At 42.5% G+C, this 18,999-nt stretch overlaps 2 protein-coding genes across 2 annotated transcripts in view; one reads left to right on the forward strand and one right to left on the reverse strand.

Moving 5' to 3' along the window:
• The window catches only part of capn5a (calpain 5a), a 26,313-nt gene extending 7,927 nt beyond the window's left edge, over positions 1–18,386 (forward strand). The window contains exons 3-13 of the mRNA XM_031877831.1: positions 1,503–1,634; positions 9,692–9,900; positions 10,647–10,839; positions 10,938–11,131; positions 11,344–11,421; positions 12,270–12,465; positions 12,587–12,709; positions 14,098–14,294; positions 14,753–14,874; positions 15,887–16,023; positions 16,546–18,386. Of these exons, the coding sequence (XP_031733691.1) occupies positions 1,503–1,634; positions 9,692–9,900; positions 10,647–10,839; positions 10,938–11,131; positions 11,344–11,421; positions 12,270–12,465; positions 12,587–12,709; positions 14,098–14,294; positions 14,753–14,874; positions 15,887–16,023; positions 16,546–16,722 (1,758 nt within the window). The 3' untranslated portion in view covers positions 16,723–18,386. The remainder of the gene's footprint in view (positions 1–1,502; positions 1,635–9,691; positions 9,901–10,646; positions 10,840–10,937; positions 11,132–11,343; positions 11,422–12,269; positions 12,466–12,586; positions 12,710–14,097; positions 14,295–14,752; positions 14,875–15,886; positions 16,024–16,545) is intronic.
• Positions 4,830–7,771, reverse strand: ompa (olfactory marker protein a). The gene is made up of 2 exons (XM_031877832.1): positions 7,597–7,771; positions 4,830–6,176 (listed from the first exon to the last, which is right to left on the reverse strand). The coding sequence occupies exons 1-2, from the start codon at positions 7,663–7,665 to the stop codon at positions 5,745–5,747; spliced, it is 501 nt and encodes a 166-aa protein (XP_031733692.1). The 5' UTR covers positions 7,666–7,771; the 3' UTR covers positions 4,830–5,744.
• Positions 18,387–18,999: the final 613 nt, after the last annotated feature.

The raw sequence follows: 18,999 nt of genomic DNA on the forward strand, positions 1-18,999 counted from the left end.
TGTGTGTGTGTGTGTGTGTGTGTGTGTGTGTGTGTGTGTGTGTGTTTTTGCGTGTGTTCGTCTTTTTTGTGGTTGAACAATTCAGTACATGTATGGTACTGTGTGATTGTGTGTGTGGGCATATACAGTATGTGAACTTACATTTAATGACCTCTAATTTGAGAAAGCAGCGAGGAGCATTTCAGTTTCTTTCTTTACTTGAAAGATTCTCAATTTCAGTTCAATTACAGAGTATAAGACATATAAACATGTCCATCTGTGCATGGAGAAAAAGGGTTTAAAATAAATGTAAAAAGGCACATAAGTTGTTGAAAAAGGTTAAATATAAACATAATAATGAAACATTAACTTAAATATATTTACAAGTACAACAAGACAGCAACAATAACATAATCACTCATTACTGATTAAGCCTATGGCACTTGAAATTCTTTACATACAGTTTGTCATGTGACTTTACAAAAGGAAATACAGCACATACAAGATAAAACTTTAAAAATATATATTTAAAATACAATTGTCTCCTTGGCAACTACTGGAGAGAATCTTTTGGGACATGTGCCTATTTTGCTTGCTAGCAGAAAGTGAGACGAGTAGATCGATGCCACTAAAACCTGCATGCTAAATATCAAGCTTATAGTGGCACAAACACTGGAAGCAGGGGGAAACGGCTAGCCTGGCTCTGTCCACAGATAAACCAGATGTGCACCAGCTCGTTTATTAACACGTTCTACCTCGTATGCTAGGATATAACGTGTTAAGAGCTCCATGTATACGTCTGTGTCCACATGGTTAGTGCTCTTTGTGGTTCATCTCCACGCCTTCATTTGGCTGCTTGTCCTGATAGCCTCCCATACACTTTGTGGTTTGTTTAGCTTTGAACGTTCAGAAGTTATTTCTATGTAATCTGAGGGTGTGTTTGTTACCCTGTATTTACCTTTACCTTTACGGTTGGCTGGGTGCTCCGGCTAACGCCCTGCGTCACATTGGTACATAGCTGGCAGCTGCCCAGCAGATGACCACATCGTTCAAGTGTCGGTTCTCTTCCGTGCAGTAGCTGTAGGTTGACCAATAGTCTGACACAGCAGATGTACACTGTGGGTATAAATCTATCATTGGCCACTGCTGCATCCTGGATTTAGCCCCGCCCAAGACGATTGTGATTGGCTTAAAAAGAATGGTAGATAATTAGAACCCCGCTTAGCCTTAATCTACTACGTTTACTCACGTCTCTAAGATGGTAATTCCTTTAAAATAATAGTTTTTCCACTGATATTCAAAATGAACCCGACGTGTTGAGCGTTTGTTGGAGTCTTTGTAACCTAGGACTGTTATTTTGATCTACGTTGGCAAAACCATTCAATGGACACTTCAATACATCTAAAGGACTTTCACTCTCCTCCTTTTGCAATGTTGATAAGTCAGGGGGAATAAAGTAACATTATTTATTTGAAAGAAGAAGAAAGGGGTAACACTGATTGCAATCATGTTTGTCCTTCTAGGAGTTATGCAGCAACCCCCACCTGTTTGTGGACGGCATCAGTGCCCACGACCTGCACCAGGGCCAGCTGGGAAACTGCTGGTTCGTAGCTGCCTGCTCCAGTCTGGCCTCCAGAGAGACACTATGGCAGAAGGTGAGACTCAGACACAGAGACCGTGTCCCTGTTTTATTATTTATTTGTTTGCTGCTTGTGATTATAGATAAACATAAATAAGGGTTTTGGCACGCTTGGCCGAGAGGCGCTATCCATGGTACTGAAAGGGGTTCAAACAACACGCAATATATTTACATAACAATGTCAGATCGTGAACACACACAAAGTCACATAACATTGTAAAAAAACAAACAACAAAATACAACAACTAGCTCCAAAAATGCAGCATCCGAATGGATCTGATAATATTTCATGGCATTGCTCAGTGCAGCACAGTTAGTGAGAGACTTCTGTTCAAATGCCTGAGCCACAGCCGGTGGAGCGGGATGCATGCACACACTGTGTGTGTGCGTGTGTGTGTGTGTGTGGATGTGGATGGGTGTGGGAATGTGTATGTGCAAGTATGTGGGTGTTGGATTTGTGTGGATTGGTGTGTTCACTTAAGATGCGTGTGTACTGTCGCACTTTGTGTAATCCATGTGGATTTTATATTACCGCCCTTTCTCTCACACACACACACACACACACACACACACACTCTCACACGCACACAATGGGGATAGAACCAGTCGTCGGGGACAAGACACGCGTGATTATTTGTGTACGTATGTACGTCAGTGTGTACATCCTGCTACTACATGACTGACTCAAGGCTTCGACCGTTGCTATGGTAATCAATGTTAAAATCTGTTTTTGAATGCGGCGTTTTGTTTTGTAATTATTATAGTGCAGTAAAATATTAAAGTTCACTTTAAATAGAAAATAGAAATAGCCCTGCAGGCTTCATAGTCTATATAAGCCCCACTGTGGCTTGTGATTTATGTTCATGAACAACAATGTTTCAAAAACAGGATTGATTATTAATATTAATAATATTATTATTATTATTATTATTATTATACTAGCTGCAGTTGGGCAATACATCTCCTCAAAAAGATAAAACCCATCTCTGTCATGGTTTTCATTTTATGGCGGTAAAATAGATACACGGTGATTAGTTCGGCCGGAGACAGACGAGCTGAGCGAGCACTGGAGCCCGTCTATCCCTCAGACCCCTGCTGCATGAGTCGCTCTATGTAGTCAAGCTTAAAGACCGCTCATCTGTCAGAGTTTAACCTGAGACTAAATAAATGCCTGACAACACACTTCTAACGCAACACACAGGATCTATAATGGGTTCAGTGCCTTGCTCAAAAGCACATGAGCAGAACACGTTTGTTTGGCCTTTTAAACAATTAGATTACAAACATGATGAGACTGAATTATTGGAGGTGTGTGTGTGTGTGTGTGTGTGTGTGTGTGTGTGTGTGTGTGTGTGTGTTCTTTCCACTCTTGGTTAGCTCGCTCCTCCTGTCTGGTCTCGGAGGTCCTCAGCAGCTCACTTTTCCATCAGCTGAAGGGAAACTAAAGCCCGTTTCAGGCGCCGCTGCCTCGGCGGAGCAGCCAGTTGTCTTGACACCCGCTTCCAAACACTCACTAAGCCTCTGGTGTGATTGAGGACAACTACACGGGCAGTTTGACGACAATTATGACGACACTTCCACGGCAAAGAGACCCGGAAGTCGTCGTCCTGTCGGACAACGTGGGTTCATGGTTCAAAAGGCAGCGTTGGTTAAAAGACGTGTTGATTCACATACAGAGCGTGGCGTGTGTTTCTTTAAGATATGAAGAATTTTAGTTTCTTCCATTATCGAGTAATACTTATTTTTATTACTTATTCAGCAATGTTATTAAAGTGGAGAGTGATGCATTAAATCATGCATCGTGCTCTTTGTCTTACTGAAAATAAGAAGTGTTCCAACCGGCTCTATTTTATTTGACGAGCGCAAAACTGTGCATTCATTGTGGGTTTTAACTCATGCAGAGACTATTAATATATAGCCCCTCACTTATATTTCATCTCATGCTGTTCCTGCACCCTAAAAGCAATTTGACCAAAAATACAAATTTTAACTCAATCCTCACTTACTTGCTCATCTCAGGCTTTCATTGGCAAATCCTGAATAAATTATTGGGATTATATTCTAATGAACCTATAAAGTTTTCCCTACTCCTGTCGTGTTTCTGTCCGTATTGAAGCCGCTCTGTCTCTCTCACTCAGTGTAAAACCCGTGTTGCTGCCAGCATCTTGCTCCAGTAAGGTGGAAAGTTTGACTGGAATCAAGATAGGAGCTTTTGTAATTTATGAGCAGGTGCTGTAGCTGTAAACACAGCATCCTGGAATGCTCCCTGCTGGTTCCCTTCAGCCCTGTCCAGCTGAAACACAGGGAGACCAACTCTTCAGTAGTTCCTCTCGCTGTTGTCTCATGACGAGCCTGTTGTTACACAGGAATGCTCCTATCAACCATTGCCAGCATTGTTTGATTTGGGGCTGTGTTCATGTCCTGTCTCTTCTCAGAGACGTCTGCCTTGGTCCTCACTGGGCTGTTTAGCGTCTGCTGCTGTTAAAGGCAGCGAGAGGTAACCGCCTCATCGCTGCTAACGCTCGCCCTGACAAACAAAAAGCAATGCGATGACATTTGATTTATGTGTCAGACAATTCGTTTTCAATAGTGTAATATTGTAATGACAAACAGAAGAAGAAGAAGAAGAATACAAAATGTAAACGACAACCTCAACGCAGCAGTACAGACTGTATGTGTTCCGGTTTCTCATCTTATTTTCACTCTTTTATCTTCTCATGCTCGTGATAACTGCCAGAGTGGCTGTGTTTACTGAAAAGCAAGTGATAAGAGGATGGTAATCCAAATATGCACATGTTCCTTTAAAAATAACTGCAAATTCATCCTCTCACCCAGAATTGAGGGTCGAATCGTCAACTTAATTTATAAACCGCTCCTCCTTGTTTCCTCCCTTCCTAGTCTCCTCTTGTCCCATACCGCCTTCCCTCTGTCCAGCAACACCATCAACAACCAGCACCAATGAGAGCACACAGACAGCTTTCAGTCGATCTTTAATCGATGTCCCTCCATTGATCTGTGTTTGGTGTCAGGCCGACGGGCATGCGGAGTGAATGTGTGATATTCCGTTCGCTGCCACTTTGTTCTGCTGCTACTGTGGCTGGCTCTCCGGCGAGCGATGGAGGACTTCAGACAAACAAAATACAACAACAAAGACGGCTAACAACTCAAACACATATCACAACATTCAGCTGGTCAGCCAAGGCGTCTTTTATTTACAAGAGGAAGTTCAGTTTGTAGCCTAATAAGGCCCCAATCCCAGCTCTTTGGCTACATGGCCCTCCAAAGAGGCACACTCCAAAGTGAGTGTTGGGATTTGTCTTTGTTAATAAAGGTTTTAAAAATGATGATAACATTGTATTATCTTAGTCTCATGTCGTTTCAATGTTTCTTTATAACGAGCAAAAAAAACGCCAGAAATTGGCCGGTGTGCCGACGTCTCTAGCGAGCCAACGCTAACGTGACAACATTGTTTTAAGGCTGGGTTGCACATTCAAAATGATTTCCATGACGCAAACAATATGAAATGGGATTGGCCCTAACCTTTTCTATTTAAAGGTTTTGAGTTATAAACATTCTAAAATTGTAGTTACTGATTATGACGGTTAAGCCTCACCCCATAATATTTTGTTAACATTTTCTTCATGCATGCTCACATTTCTGTATGAATTAAAACATCTTTTTTCAGTTCATTGTTTTTAATTGATGAGGTTTAAGTAGCACCATGAAACATACAACAGGATTAGTTCCATTTGAATAAAATAGTAGTAAATAAATATCTCTAAAGAACACATAAATAAATATGTGTGAAAAATACTTTCTTTAAGGCTCGTTAAGTGGTTGTATAAAATGTTGGCTGTTGAGATGCCGTTACAAGTTATAGAATGGACAGTAGCGAAATGAAAAAAGTCGTGCAGAAAGAGGGTGGAACTACACTTTAATCAGTGAGACTGAGAGATGAGAAGGACGTTTTGGGGGAAAATATGAAAATTTATTTTCTTTAATTTGAGGAGATCCAAAGGTTTTATTTCAGCTCTAGTTGTATGTTTTTCGAAAGGTCAAAGATTGAACAAAAATATTGCGATGCTTCTCCAGCGCTAAAAGGATTCTACTGACAAACAGTGAAGCGTCATTTGTCTAGTGTGAACTCCACCGAGCAGCTGAGATTCGCGGCCTCCGCGGCATCCTTGAAAGCAAACAGGAAGTACATGACCTTCCTGACCTTGGCCAGCTCGGCGATCCTCTCGCCGAACTCCTGCATGTCCGCCTCCAGCCACTTGAGCGGGGAGTCCTCCGGGTCCTCGGCGTTTCGCCAGAACGTGCCAATTGGTTCCAGTAGCTGACGGGTCATCAGGTGGGTGAGGTCGGGGGTCCAGTTTTGGGAGATGCCGGTGATGGTGACGCGGCCGTGGGCGGCGAGGGAGAAGTACCAGCGGGAGAAGTTGAGCTCCTGGGTGGGGAAGTCCAGACGGTACACGGCCTCGTGGGGGAGAAGCAGACGCTCGCCGTCCTGACGCTTCTGACCCGAGCGCTGCAGCGACGACACACGCAGACGCATCATCTGTAGAGGAAGTGGAGGAACAGGCAGGGAGAGAGAGATGAAATGGGTTGGAGAGGAAGAGAGATGAAGGTGTGTGTGTGTGTGTGTGAGAGATGTCAGATTCAATCGTCCACCACACTGCCTTTTATTCTTTGGTTGTAGACGAAACAACCTACAGACCAAAAACAAATAAATTCCCTAAACACTGAAGTTAAATGGAGATCTGTCTAGTCTTAGAATATACAGAGGTTACATTATAATGACAAACTGAGAAACATGTTTTAGAAGCTCTGTGAGACTGAAACTGAAGCACCTCTACCAGGTCTTCCCAGAGAGTTCAGTTCAGGCACACTCAGTCAATCTGACATTTCGGAGGCCTTCACATCGGGGGCCCGACCCGGATCCGAGTCCACTTGACCCCAAAGTCCAGTTGGTTTGATCAGGGTGAACATGGTGTACCGTACCCCGGGCACGGTTTGTCGGTCCGTGACCGGCTCCACTTGAAAAGGTGGTCTCGAGTAGGGTTCATGTGTACTCGGCTACGCTTCGCTGTTTTGTGAAAAACAACTGTACCCAAACAGGGAGGGGGTTTGCTTTTTATTTGTGAGTAGCAGTCACGTTTAATAGTCACATTTAAGCCTCTTCTGATTCAGAATTAAAATAAAATGGGCTGTTCATCCAGTGTTCTGCTAAAATGAACTTCTGCATAAACAGAATGTACAATGTGATGTGATTAAATGCATCAGGGCAGCTTATCAGAAACATCCTCACATATGAAAAGCTGGAACCAGCGACTTTTTTAGCATTTGTGCCTGAAAATGACTTGACCGATTAATCAATTGTCAAAAAGAATTGCTGATGAGCTTTCTTTCTGACACACTGATCTATTAGTCAACTGATCGTTGCTCTAAAAGCTCTTTTCTCTCAGCACAGCGAGAGATCCTCATTAGCATGTGAGCCCAGGAGCTGTTGACCTCCACTGTGACGCTCGGTTCAAATAGTTATTGAAGCACAGCGTCAATGTTTTAACTCTTCTGATGAGTAGAGCCATTGATCACTAACATTCAAAGCACCAGGCACAATACAGAAAACAGCAGATTCAAGATCAGATGTTATGAAGGCTGTTCATTAAAGCACGGAGCAAAGTTTGAATGGAAAAGTAGCGCGAATCTCCAAAAAAGTGAACTTTGAAAAGTCGGCCAACAACAAAAAGAATAGCAATACGCTAAATTTAACAAACGTTTTCTTACAAACTTTTCTTAAAGATATCTACGTTCACCATATCATCAGCATTCAAAACTGCCATGTTGACATTTGTTGGTGACAAATGGGCACAAACCCCATCACATCAGTTTTAAACTTCATTCATTCAATTATTTTTTTCTATCAAGTAAAAAAAACAAACACACACATTGTGACAACAGATGTGTGAGAACCAAACCTCTGTCAGTGTGGGGTCTTCTTTGAACTCCAGCACCAGCGTGTTGGAGGGGGCTCTGGCGTTGTCCATGTCCGACCTGGAGGTTAGGATCCTGGGGTTAAGGCAGCGGGCAGGTCCGGCTATGTCTGGATGGATGCTGTGATGACGGAGCTCTGCTCAGAGTTTCAGATTTCACTCTCGCTCTCCTTCCCTCGTAGGCTCGTCGCACGCCTTCTTTGTCTCCCCTCCCCTCCCCAACTGTTTCCATCACAGAGTGGCAGTTTCCTCACTTTTGTCCTCCCCCCCTCTCCCCCCAACCGCCCTCCTTCCCACAGGGTGAATTGGTTAGGATGCATTGATTAGCCACATAACGTGAGAGAGGGTAAGGGAGTGCATTGGTGGAGGGGATCAATGCCAAAACAGCATCAGTCGGAATAAGCTTTCAGTCCTTTAAAGGCTGATATTTCTGCACCAAACTGTCCACAAATATAATATACTCATTTATTTATGTGTTTATAATATGCAACTTTAATACGAGCACTTGCACTATCATGGAGGAAAACATTTTTTGAGCAGCATTTGTCTGAATTATTTTATGTTGATTGGGTTTGAAATGTCTGAATATCAAATTAAAATACTCTCAGTTTTTTAGTTATAGTTTTTTTGAAGGTGCTACAGAGGTGGGTGATGTGTGAGGGTGCTAGGCAACATGAGGCGCTGGTGACGTATGAGAGGTAACTGGGAGTTTCCCAAGGGCTTCTGGGAGCTGCACTAGTGTCGGCTCAATGGAGCACTTATTTATATCACTCGTTTCACTGAGGTGTGTGTGTGTGTGTGTGTGTCGTCAGTGGGGATCTTGGCTCAGGATATGGGTGGATGGCATTCCCTTGTTAAAAACGGTGTACATCCTCATGTTAATTAACGGGAAACGAGTGGAGAGGCAGATGGTTTTCAACTTTTTAGGAACTAACAAGTGGACAGAATATGTACAGATGTTTTTGTCAGAGGTGATTGTTACTTTAGTAATGATCTGGAAGATTTTAATTTAAATGAATATTGTTAGGTCACTATCTAACACTGAATGAGGGAACACAATGGTGATTGAGCCTCTGGCCCTCTGATGAAAGCCCTGGGGTTTGCATTATTACAGTGGTACTAGCAGGTGTATGGCAGCTTATCGCCATACAGAACGAAACGGAGAGCTTGGAAATTGTAACTTAAAGTCAGTTTTGAAAAATCTGGAATGAAGCTTCAGGCTGTTGGTCGATGCTTTTGCTTCTTATTTGGGTGACTCGTGTGTGTGTGTGTGTGTGTGTGTGTGTGTGTGTGTGTGTGTGTGTGTGTGTGTGTGTGTTGACTGGATATTATTTGTACCCTTTTATAATGTGCAACCGTTGCATTTGCCTGATTCTGTTGCCTATTTATTTATCTATGCTCACTGTTATGTATGTTTTAGCTGGTTAAAAAAACAGAAAAACTAAATTAGATAAGGAAGAAAAGTATTTCACACGAGTTCTATTAGTTCTCACCCCCATAGAGGAATATAAAACTTCAAAATCTTAAATTTAAAAGAAATAGAAATGATTGCCTAACTTTAACTTTTGTTGACAGGATATGTTTTTTATAAATGTTTTTTTATAAATTATGAAATTAAGATAAAAAATAAATGTACCAATTATTCTAGTTATTCTCATAATAGACTTCCTCTTTTCTGAGTGTTGAGCTTCTGAATGTGAACAGTATCACACTAATGAAGAGGAAATGAACATTTATTATTCATACCCATTGATGATCACTCTCAAGATGTCACAGATCACGACAGGGCTCACCGATTATGTGAGAGTTTCCTGCCTCTCATACTTGGAATTGAGATCATGGAATTTTACAGGAATAATCAGCCAAATGTACGTCTGTTTTCTGGGAAAATCACCACCAGAACCTGGGATTTAGCGCATGTGCGTCTGCGTGTTAGTGTACTGACTCTTATCGTATGTAGTGAAACAAAGACCTCATTAACACGCCTTCACTTTCTACTTAAGTCCTTTAGATTCACATTTTGAAATAAAACCTGAGCTTTGACCAGATGATGATTGTCTGGTTGTTCTGTTTTCCCCAGGTGATCCCTGACTGGAAGGACCAGGAGTGGGATGACGAAAAACCGGAGTCCTACGCCGGGATCTTCCACTTCCGGTTCTGGCGGTTCGGTGAGTGGGTGGACGTGGTGATCGACGACCGGCTGCCCACGGCGAACGGAGAGCTGGTGTACTGCCACTCCAACGACAGCAACGAGTTCTGGAGCGCGCTGGTGGAGAAGGCCTACGTGAAGTAAGACTTCCACCGTGTGTGTTTTATTCGCCATCAGTTACAGTGGAGCAGCCAATGGCGAGGAAGTCCTTGTTCTCCAACAACGCCACTACAAAATGTATAAAGTTACAATACAGGAATCAAGGAGAATATGTTAAAAATAAGATATTAAATGTAATACTGTGGTAGTAGACTGATACAACAGTGGTAAATAATAAACTGTACTATAGCAACCATGTTGTTTTAATCAGTTTTTTTGATGGCGCCATGTTTCCTGCATTAATCTAAAATGAACCCGGAATCCCAAATTGATTTAAGCTGCAGATTGTGATCACTTTTCTCAATTGTATCAATTTAAGCTTCCGCCCACCGTCGGCGTCAAAGACTTTTAAGTTCTCTGATTAGTTTGTTTGTTTGTTACCGAAATGCATCTTGAGAGTCGTCGTTACCCTCTCCTCCAAGGTCTTTATGTCCTCAGGCCTGTACTTTTAGCTTTTTATAGAAGAGACACAGTTTGTAACATTGTCTGTGGGAAAATGAATACAATGTTTTTATAAAATATGATATTATTTTATAAAACCACTAAAATTGGCTGCATATCTTTGCCTATCAAGGTTACTTTTGTAAAGCAGATTGTTGTACATTATAAGTCTGTATGTAGCGTTATCAAAAAAACAAACACCAAAATGCATAACCGGCCGCTCAATGCCCAGCACAGATTTGATAATAAGTAAGCTGTGTGTAAGCTTTAATGATGTGTTTTATAGGATGTGCGGCTGCTATGAGGCGCTCGATGGGGGCAACACGGCCGACGCTCTCGTGGATTTCACCGGCGGCGTGACGGAGCCGATGGACTTGATGGAGAACGGCTTCAAAGACGACGAAGAGAAACGCAACGAGCTGTTCGAGAGAGTCCTGAAGGTCCACGACAGAGAGGGCCTCATCAGCTGCTCCATCCGGGTGAGGAGAGGGGCAAACATGTGGCGGCTGAATGATTGAATGGCTTGATTTAAGAATGATTTTACGCAATGACCGAATCCGGCGCCGTGTCCTTTCAGGCGACCACTGCGGCCGACATGGAGGCCAGGCTGTCCTGCGGCCTGGTGAAGGGCCATGCCTACGCGGTGACGGACGTCCGCAGGGTGCGGCTGGGCCACGGCCTGCTGGCCTACTTCCGGTCGGACAAACTCACCATGATCCGCATGAGAAACCCCTGGGGAGAGAGAGAGTGGAACGGGGCCTGGAGCGACAGGTGAGACCGTGTTTTCTACACAGATTGTAAACCTTGTGGGAATAAATACTTTGACATGTTTGAAATCTATCCAGAGCACTTATGATTCGAACATGTCTGGTCCCAGATGATTGTACTACAAACTATGTCTGTCTCTTACTTATACGTTGAAGTTAACATTTCACAGCTGCCATTACAACAAGAATACAGACCTTTTTTCTGCCTGTTTGCAGCTCTGAAGAGTGGAAGAAGGTCAGTAAGAGTGAGAGGGAGAAGATCGGTGTCACTGTGCAGGATGATGGAGAGTTCTGGTGAGTTTTAGTTCAACACTGCCCCCTGTTGGCAGACACAAGGAGCCTGGAGTTTGACTAACCCAAAAGTCAGTGGCCTAATCTCCACACACAGACTTTGAGGCGCATTCCTGTAAAGTCTGACGGTTTAGGGCTGTCCCACTGTCCACTCATTGAGGGTTTGAGGGCTCTCTCACAGACATTGTGAGCCCTTTATGAACACTTTCTATAAGTCAGCATTTCTGCAGACTTTGCTCAGGGGAATTACCCACAATTCATAGCAATGTGACTTTAAACACAGAGTTACCAGTGGAAGATGTAAAAAAGGTAAACAAAGAGGACGGCACATGGGAGTTTAGCCTGGCAAATTACATTTACTCAGAAAGGATTAAAGATGGAACATAAAAACACACGAAAGCGGAGATTATGTTACACAGATTTATTCATCACATTTTTCAGCTGTTTTGACGAAAACAAGTAAAAAGATTGTCCGAAATTACCTCTGATCTTGTGAGGAAAGAGCCTGGAAGACTTTTAAATCGGGGAGTAAAAAATATAAAATAAATACCCACAATTGTACATCATATTTTTTTTGTGTTCAAACCCTCACAGTCCCTCACACTCAACCATTTAACAGGTGACATCAGTAAGTCCTTGAGGGTTTAGGGCCTTAGGGGGGACATTGGGATTGGGCCATAGACTTACTATAATCACTGTCATCTGTAATATTGACATTAGTTCAGTCTCCATCTCTCAAGGGTTGATTTGTTGATCTAACAAATCATTGAACTGATTTCTACTGAATTTACACTTATTTCTTCAAACCAGAGTAGCTGCTGATCCCTCCCTCTTTCTCTCCCCTCCTGCAGGATGACGTTTGATGACTTCATCGCCAACTTCACAGACATCATCCTGTGTCGCCTCATCAACACATCCTACCTGAGCTTCCACAAGACCTGGGAGGAGGCCGTGATGCAGGGCTCCTGGAAGAGCCACAGCGACCCGCTTCTCAACCGAGCCGGGGGCTGCACCAACAACAAGCACTCCTTCCTCCAGAACCCGCAGGTGTGGCTGTCTCTCATTGAATCACGCCTTCTCAGATTTGGCGTTGCTTTGCGATAGTGACCACTCTGAAGGGCTGGACCTGTAACGATATGCGTGTATTTCTTTTTCTTCTGTGTTGCAGTATGTGTTTGACGTGAAGAAGCCGGAGGACGAGATTCTGATCTGTCTGCAGCAGAAAGACCGCAGAGCCACGCTGAGAGAGGGACGAGGAGAAAACCTGGCTATTGGCTTCGAGATACACAGGGTCAGCTCGCCGTGTGTGTGTGTTTGTGTTTGTGTGTGTTTTCAGGACATTCACAGATGTCATCTCAAAATCTCTCAGAGTAACCGGAACATGTATTGCAGGACTGTTGTAGCCTTATAAGATTACATTAGTTGTAAATAAGTCTATAGAATAAACTGGGAAGTATATAATACAGCACAAAATAAAAATAACAGTTTCGTACATTCTTGTGTTTAGAATTTTAATAAAAAAGATAAGAAGATGCACGGGGGCAGCTAGCATTTAGTCGGTTTTAATCAGGTGAGGTTTGTTTGGGCAATGGTGAACACAGTAATTGCACTCTGGTGTGGACAATCAAACTATAGTGCAGTTTGATTGCAGCGAGAACATATTTCGACATAATTACAAAACCCAGGCTCCCAGCGTGGAACATTTTGTTGAGGATGGACATGAGAGAGGACTGAGTTGGACCGCTGCAGACGTCCGATGTTTGCTTGACATCTGAGACGAATATGCTAAAGTAAAGTAAAGTTCCCAAAAATACGTATGTTTATAAAGTCACTCAAGATAAACTGGAAGAGAAGTGAATTTGTGCGTACAGTAGATCTGTGCAGAGTCATCTCAGCAAATAGATGTTTCATTTGGTCAGCTTTAGTTTGTGCATCGTCAAAATGAACCGGACTAAATAGACAACAAACCAAACGTATCACATTCACTCTGACGGGACAGTGGCTTGTGAAAGCGTTACAACGTGTTACTCTTAGAGGAGATTAGCATGGCCCGTGTCGCGTGAATTGTTCTCACTTTCATTGGTTTTAGTGACATGTGTGTTTTGGTCAAACAGCACCCCCTGCCTGCGCACAGTAACGGTTCAGGCAGAGAGTGGTACTGCAGCATGGGAGACACCCAGAGGCTTCCAAACAAAAACCCACAAAATGCTCATAAATTCAGGCGAAGTTCTGTGAGAAGTTGACTGGATGAATGAGACTTGGGTAAAACTGCACGAGTTGTGTGAGAGAGTTTGGAGACAAATGTTTTGATATAGTTTTGCTGTTGTTCAACGCGTCCCCCATTTACTTCTATTCAAGACTTTTCTCAGTTTTTGATTCTTCATTCACCGGGGAGGCAAGTTGTCTTCTGTAACAACAGCATTTAATATGCAAATGGTCATTTTGGGGTAGAATTAGTCGTTAAAGTCTGAGTTGCACCAATAATTGAATCCAGTATACTTGTCAAACAGTTGGTTCAAGCTCAGGTCCCGCCTTTGATCATGCAGATAACCAATCATAGTTTAGCATACTGGGGTCACCCCAGGTCGCTTCATGGACTCTCCCCTGCCAGTTTCAATACATTATATAGATACTGTTGTAGTCTTCATCTATTAAGGTCTGTGGGCTCTCTGTGTTCAGGTGGAGTTCAACAGGACCTACCGTATGCACGTCACCCAGCAGAAGGTGGGCGGGAGCACCTACATCAACTCCAGGTCTGTGTTCAGACGCATCGAGCTGCCTGAGGGGCGGTACGTCATCATACCCACCACCTTTGACCCTGGCCTGGAGGGAGACTTCCTGCTCCGCACCTTCACCGACGTGCCGTCTGACTGCAAGTGAGTGGGGACTCGTTTTAGTTTGAGCTGAAGGAGCTGCAGCACGTTACTGACTGAGAGCAGCACTCAGTGACTCAGGAGTCCTCTGGTCTGCCTCTCACTTCTCTCATAATCAGGAGATCATTTCAGTCTTAGGATGTTTTGTGAATATGGCTCCAGGTCTGCAGCAGGTTCAAGTATTCATCAGTTACAATCAACTCGAGCTGCATTTCAGAGACTTTTTCAAGACACAGAAATTGGTTCGGACTAAACCCCAGGTGCAGTTTACACCTGAGGATCCAGCTGGTTTTATTTTAAAGCTTGAAGCTATGCTGATGACAGAGCAGCAGCCCTTTTTCAACAACAACATAAACATACGGTTCTAGATAAGAACTAATACAGTAATCTCTTTCCCCGTCTCACTCTCTCTCTCTCTCTCTCTCTCTCTCTGTCTCTCTGTCTCTCTGTCTGTCCTGCAGAGAGTTGACTCTACATGTGCCTCCACAGACCTGCTGGTCTGGGATGTGTGGTTATCCCTCTCTGGTCACGCAGGTCCACATACTGAATGCGAATGGACTTGCAGGACAAGACTCTGATGGAGGTACATTTTAGTTAACAATGAGACACTTTACAGGATATTTGATCCATCCACAGATTACCGATCAAATTATATTTATAAGCTCTACAAAACAGTTTTCATTTTATTTTATTTTGTTTACAAAATAAATACATAAATTATAAATATATAAATATAATATTTTAAATGTATTTATTTGTATTACATTATATTATATCATATTCGCTTTTTTTAAACTGACGTGCTGTCAGCTGAAGCAGCTCCAGCACGATGTTGTTTTTGGCCAGTCGATTCTTGGTAACGCAGCACAGCAGAAAGTTACACCAGTGTGAATGTAAAACAGTCTCGACAGCAGACAGCCACAAGGTGCTCACAATAGATGAATACTTTGCGCTGTGTTTGCATTTATTGAAAATACTTGGTACCTTAATCAAAGTATAATTAAAGTACTCATTATACAGAATGACCCATTTCACAAAGATGTATATTATATTACTGGATTATGATGAATAAATGATGCATTAATGAGTTCATCATTTTAATGTTACAGCTGGTAAAGGTGGTGATGATTATAACTACTTTATATACTGCTGGTGGGGAGCTTAATCCACAATAACATATCAATATTTATTAGTAGGTTACTAGTAGCTAAGTTGTCAAATAAATGTAGTGGAGTTTAAAATACAATATTTCCCACTAATATGTAGAGGAGTAGAAGTATAAAGTAGCATAAGATAGAAATAAAAGATGTAAAGTACAAGTACCTCAAAAGTACAATACTTAGTAAATGAAACTGCAGCTGTGCCTGAATCTATCCACATCTCACGTTTACAGTCCTATCAGTAGACTCTGCTAACTACAGTGTGTTCACGAGAAGCATGAAGCTCAGACACAACAGAGATGTGTTTCGCTCTTGTAGCTTAGAAGCTGATAATGAAAACAAAATTCATCAAACATCATTTCGTAATCTTATATCACACATCGATTGATCAGGTTTATGAAACTGACAGACGTGTGTGTGTGTGTCTCTCTCCAGTGTCGGACCCCTACGTGATAATTCATTGTGAAGGAGAGAAGGTTCGCTCACCAGTCCATAAAAACACACGCAGCCCCAACTTTGACACCAAGGGGCTGTTCTACAGGAAGAAAGCCAACCAGCCAATCAGAATCAAGGTTTGTGTTTCTCTGTGTGTGTGTGTGTGTGTGTGTGTGTGTGTGTTTGTGTTTGTGTTTGTGTTGGTAGCCAGGTAAGGCTGAGAGAAAATTGGGCAGTGGTGGACAAATTGTTCTGCTGTTGTACTTAAAGGGATAGTTCAGAGTGTTTGAAGTGTGTTTGTATGAGTTACTGATCTACAGTCAGTGTGTTACCTACAGTTAATCTAGTCACTAGACTAACAGTAGTCTAACCCCACAGAACACGGGATACCAACAGTATAATGCAGCCTGCTCATGCAGAATGTCTCATTTCAGAATAATATAAATATCATGTGTTCATTCCTTTTATGTTGCAGATTGTAAAGGTGGAGCTACTTAACGTAATTTAATCTATAACGATAAATCATCATTTATAAGTTGATTATATTTTGTATTAATAATCTGAATCTGCAGACAAATATAACATTCCACCACTGAACTTATGAACATGCATTCTGTGGTCTCATTCAAGCAGTGACTCTCTCTCTCTGTGCCTCTCAGATCTACAACCACAACGTGTTGAAGGACTCCTTCCTGGGTCAGGTGACGGTGCCGGCCGAGCAGGGCGAGTTCCAGCAGACGCTCCACCTGAGGGCCAAGGGCGATCGCCGTGACAACGACCTGCCGGGGACCCTCACTGTCGCTATAGTGACCAGCACGGTGCTCACCAACATCTGAGACACGCCACCAAAAAAAACGTCCAGTCAGCTTAAGTTTTCCAAGTCGCGGGTTTACAAAGTTAGCACGAATAGAGGGTTTACGTTTTGGAAGTTTACTTTACAGAAGATTACACATCCAGCAGGAGGAGACCTGATGCTCCTGCTATGCTTTAACCTGATGCCACTAAATGTCTGTTTACAAAATGATTTACAGTACCTGTATCGGGTGAATCTGATTGTTCTAAAAATGAGTTTTACCTCAGTTATATATACGTTTACATGCACAATATATTCAGTGTTATGCCCTTATTCTGTAAAATACACACAGGACACATGCAAGAGCATTTTCGTCTTCACATCTTACTTATTTTAATCAGTAAGCTTGTACGAGTGTCATACAATATCGGAGTCAGCGAACGCTCCAACTTTCTCGCTAAATTTAGCAACCTTTGGAGCTACTGCTACCAACCCTGCCTTTAAAGAAAAGTGTGTTTCTTTGTCCAAACAGAAATGTGAGCTTTTATTTTGGACATGCCTCTCTGCCCAGCCTTGTAAACCATTGGCCTGTTGGTTTGTGTTCACCGCACAGAGCTGGCCGTAAACAGGCAAGAGGACGTGTGTCGCGAACTGCCGTAAAACCCAAATGTGAGACGCATATTGTGAATGTACAAAGAATCCTCCTAAAACCTGAATAATATCTGCATATCACACACGTCTTAATTGGAAAATGCAACATTGAGAGTAAGACCTGATGCAGGATAGCCAAACGGAATATGTTGTTTACAAACATGACCCGTATCAAATTCAGACTTCTGTCATGTTCAGAATAATAGTGGGATATTAGTGTGCATGTAAACATGGTCGGTGTTTACATTTCTTCATGTCATGTCTATTGACCACTACTTAATGTCATTTTTACTCTACTGTTTAATGTCTTATTCTATTTGCTCTTTTTAAAATCCTACTCGTCTTTTGATATGGGCTTCTTTTATATCTTGTCTCCTGTACACCTCTATGTATTGCCTTGTTGAGGCACATAAACGTACCTAGTAGTGTAACACCACCTGCCACAAAGAACCTGCCATTGTGATATTAGCTAGCATTAGCATGTTGTGCTGTTTGCCATATCATAAGTTTCTCTTAATGTGCAAGGTGGCCTTTTTTGATGAATTACGTGAAGTATTTCACTCTGGGTAAATACAATGGTATTTTAGTCCGATTACAAGTTGTAGTTTACTTTGTCAGAATATATAAAATAAACATAAATATACACTGCCATTCAAAAGTTTGTAATCAGATTTTATATTGATGTTTTTCTTCTTTGCATGGATAGAAATAGAATCATTTAGACACCAAATGTTTTATTTACATTTTGTTTTATTTAGCTGACGTCCCCTCAGTGTTACATGACGGGAGAGAATACTGTTGAACTTGGATGCAGTCTTCAGTGATCCTCCATCTTTACTGAACTGGGCTCTAAATATTGAGTGGGTCTGTTTCTCCTTGGGCCCTCTGCAGTCTACTCAGTGGTTAGATTGAAGAGGTTTAAACTGTCTTTTTTTCCACGTTAAAGTGATAAGATCACAACCTCCTGCTGCAGTTCCTTTTAATGGCCACTTGACTGCAAAGGGGAGTCAATCCCCATAGACCTCCATGTTAACACGCTCAACTTTATATTTATTATTATACACTCACCGGCCACTTTATTAGGCACACCTGTTCAATTGCTTGCTAACACAAATAGCTAATCAGCCAATCACATGGCAGCAACTCAATGCCTTTAGGCATCTAGACGTGGTGAAGACGACTTGCTGAAGTTCAAAGCGAGCATCAGAATGGGGAAGAACGGGGATTTAAGTGACTTTGAACGTGGCATGGTTGTTGGTGTCAGACGGGCTGGTCTTCAGTATTTCAAAAAACTGCTGATCTACTGGGATTTTCACGCACAACCATCTCTAGGGTTTACAGAGAACGGTCCAAAAAAGAGAAAATATCCAGTGAGCGGCAGTTGTGTGGAAGAAAATGCCTTGTTGATGTCAGAGGTCAGAGGAGAATGGGCAGAGTGGTTGAAGATGATAGAAAGGCAACAGTAACTCAAATAACCACTCGTTACAACCAAGGTATGCAGAACACCATCTCTGAACGCACAACACGTGGAACCTTGAAGCAGACGGGCTACAGCAGCAGAGACCACACCGGGTGCCACTCCTGTCAGCTAACAACAGGAAACTGAGGCTACAAGTCACACAGGCTCACCAAAACTGGACAATAGAAGATCTGAAAAGCGTTGCCTGGT

This window comes from Anarrhichthys ocellatus, unplaced genomic scaffold (genome assembly GCF_004355925.1).
Source record: "Anarrhichthys ocellatus isolate YVR2014 unplaced genomic scaffold, GSC_Weel_1.0 scaffold151, whole genome shotgun sequence".
In the NCBI taxonomy this organism is placed as follows: domain Eukaryota; kingdom Metazoa; phylum Chordata; class Actinopteri; order Perciformes; family Anarhichadidae; genus Anarrhichthys; species Anarrhichthys ocellatus.

Bases quoted from the DNA above. Each gene is read 5' to 3' on its own strand.
- ompa (XM_031877832.1), bottom strand. From the start codon at position 7,665: ATGGACAACGCCAGAGCCCCCTCCAACACGCTGGTGCTGGAGTTCAAA. The intron at 6,177-7,596 runs GTTTGGTTCTCA...CTTCCTCTACAG, and splicing joins AAGACCCCACACTGACAGAG to ATGATGCGTCTGCGTGTGTC.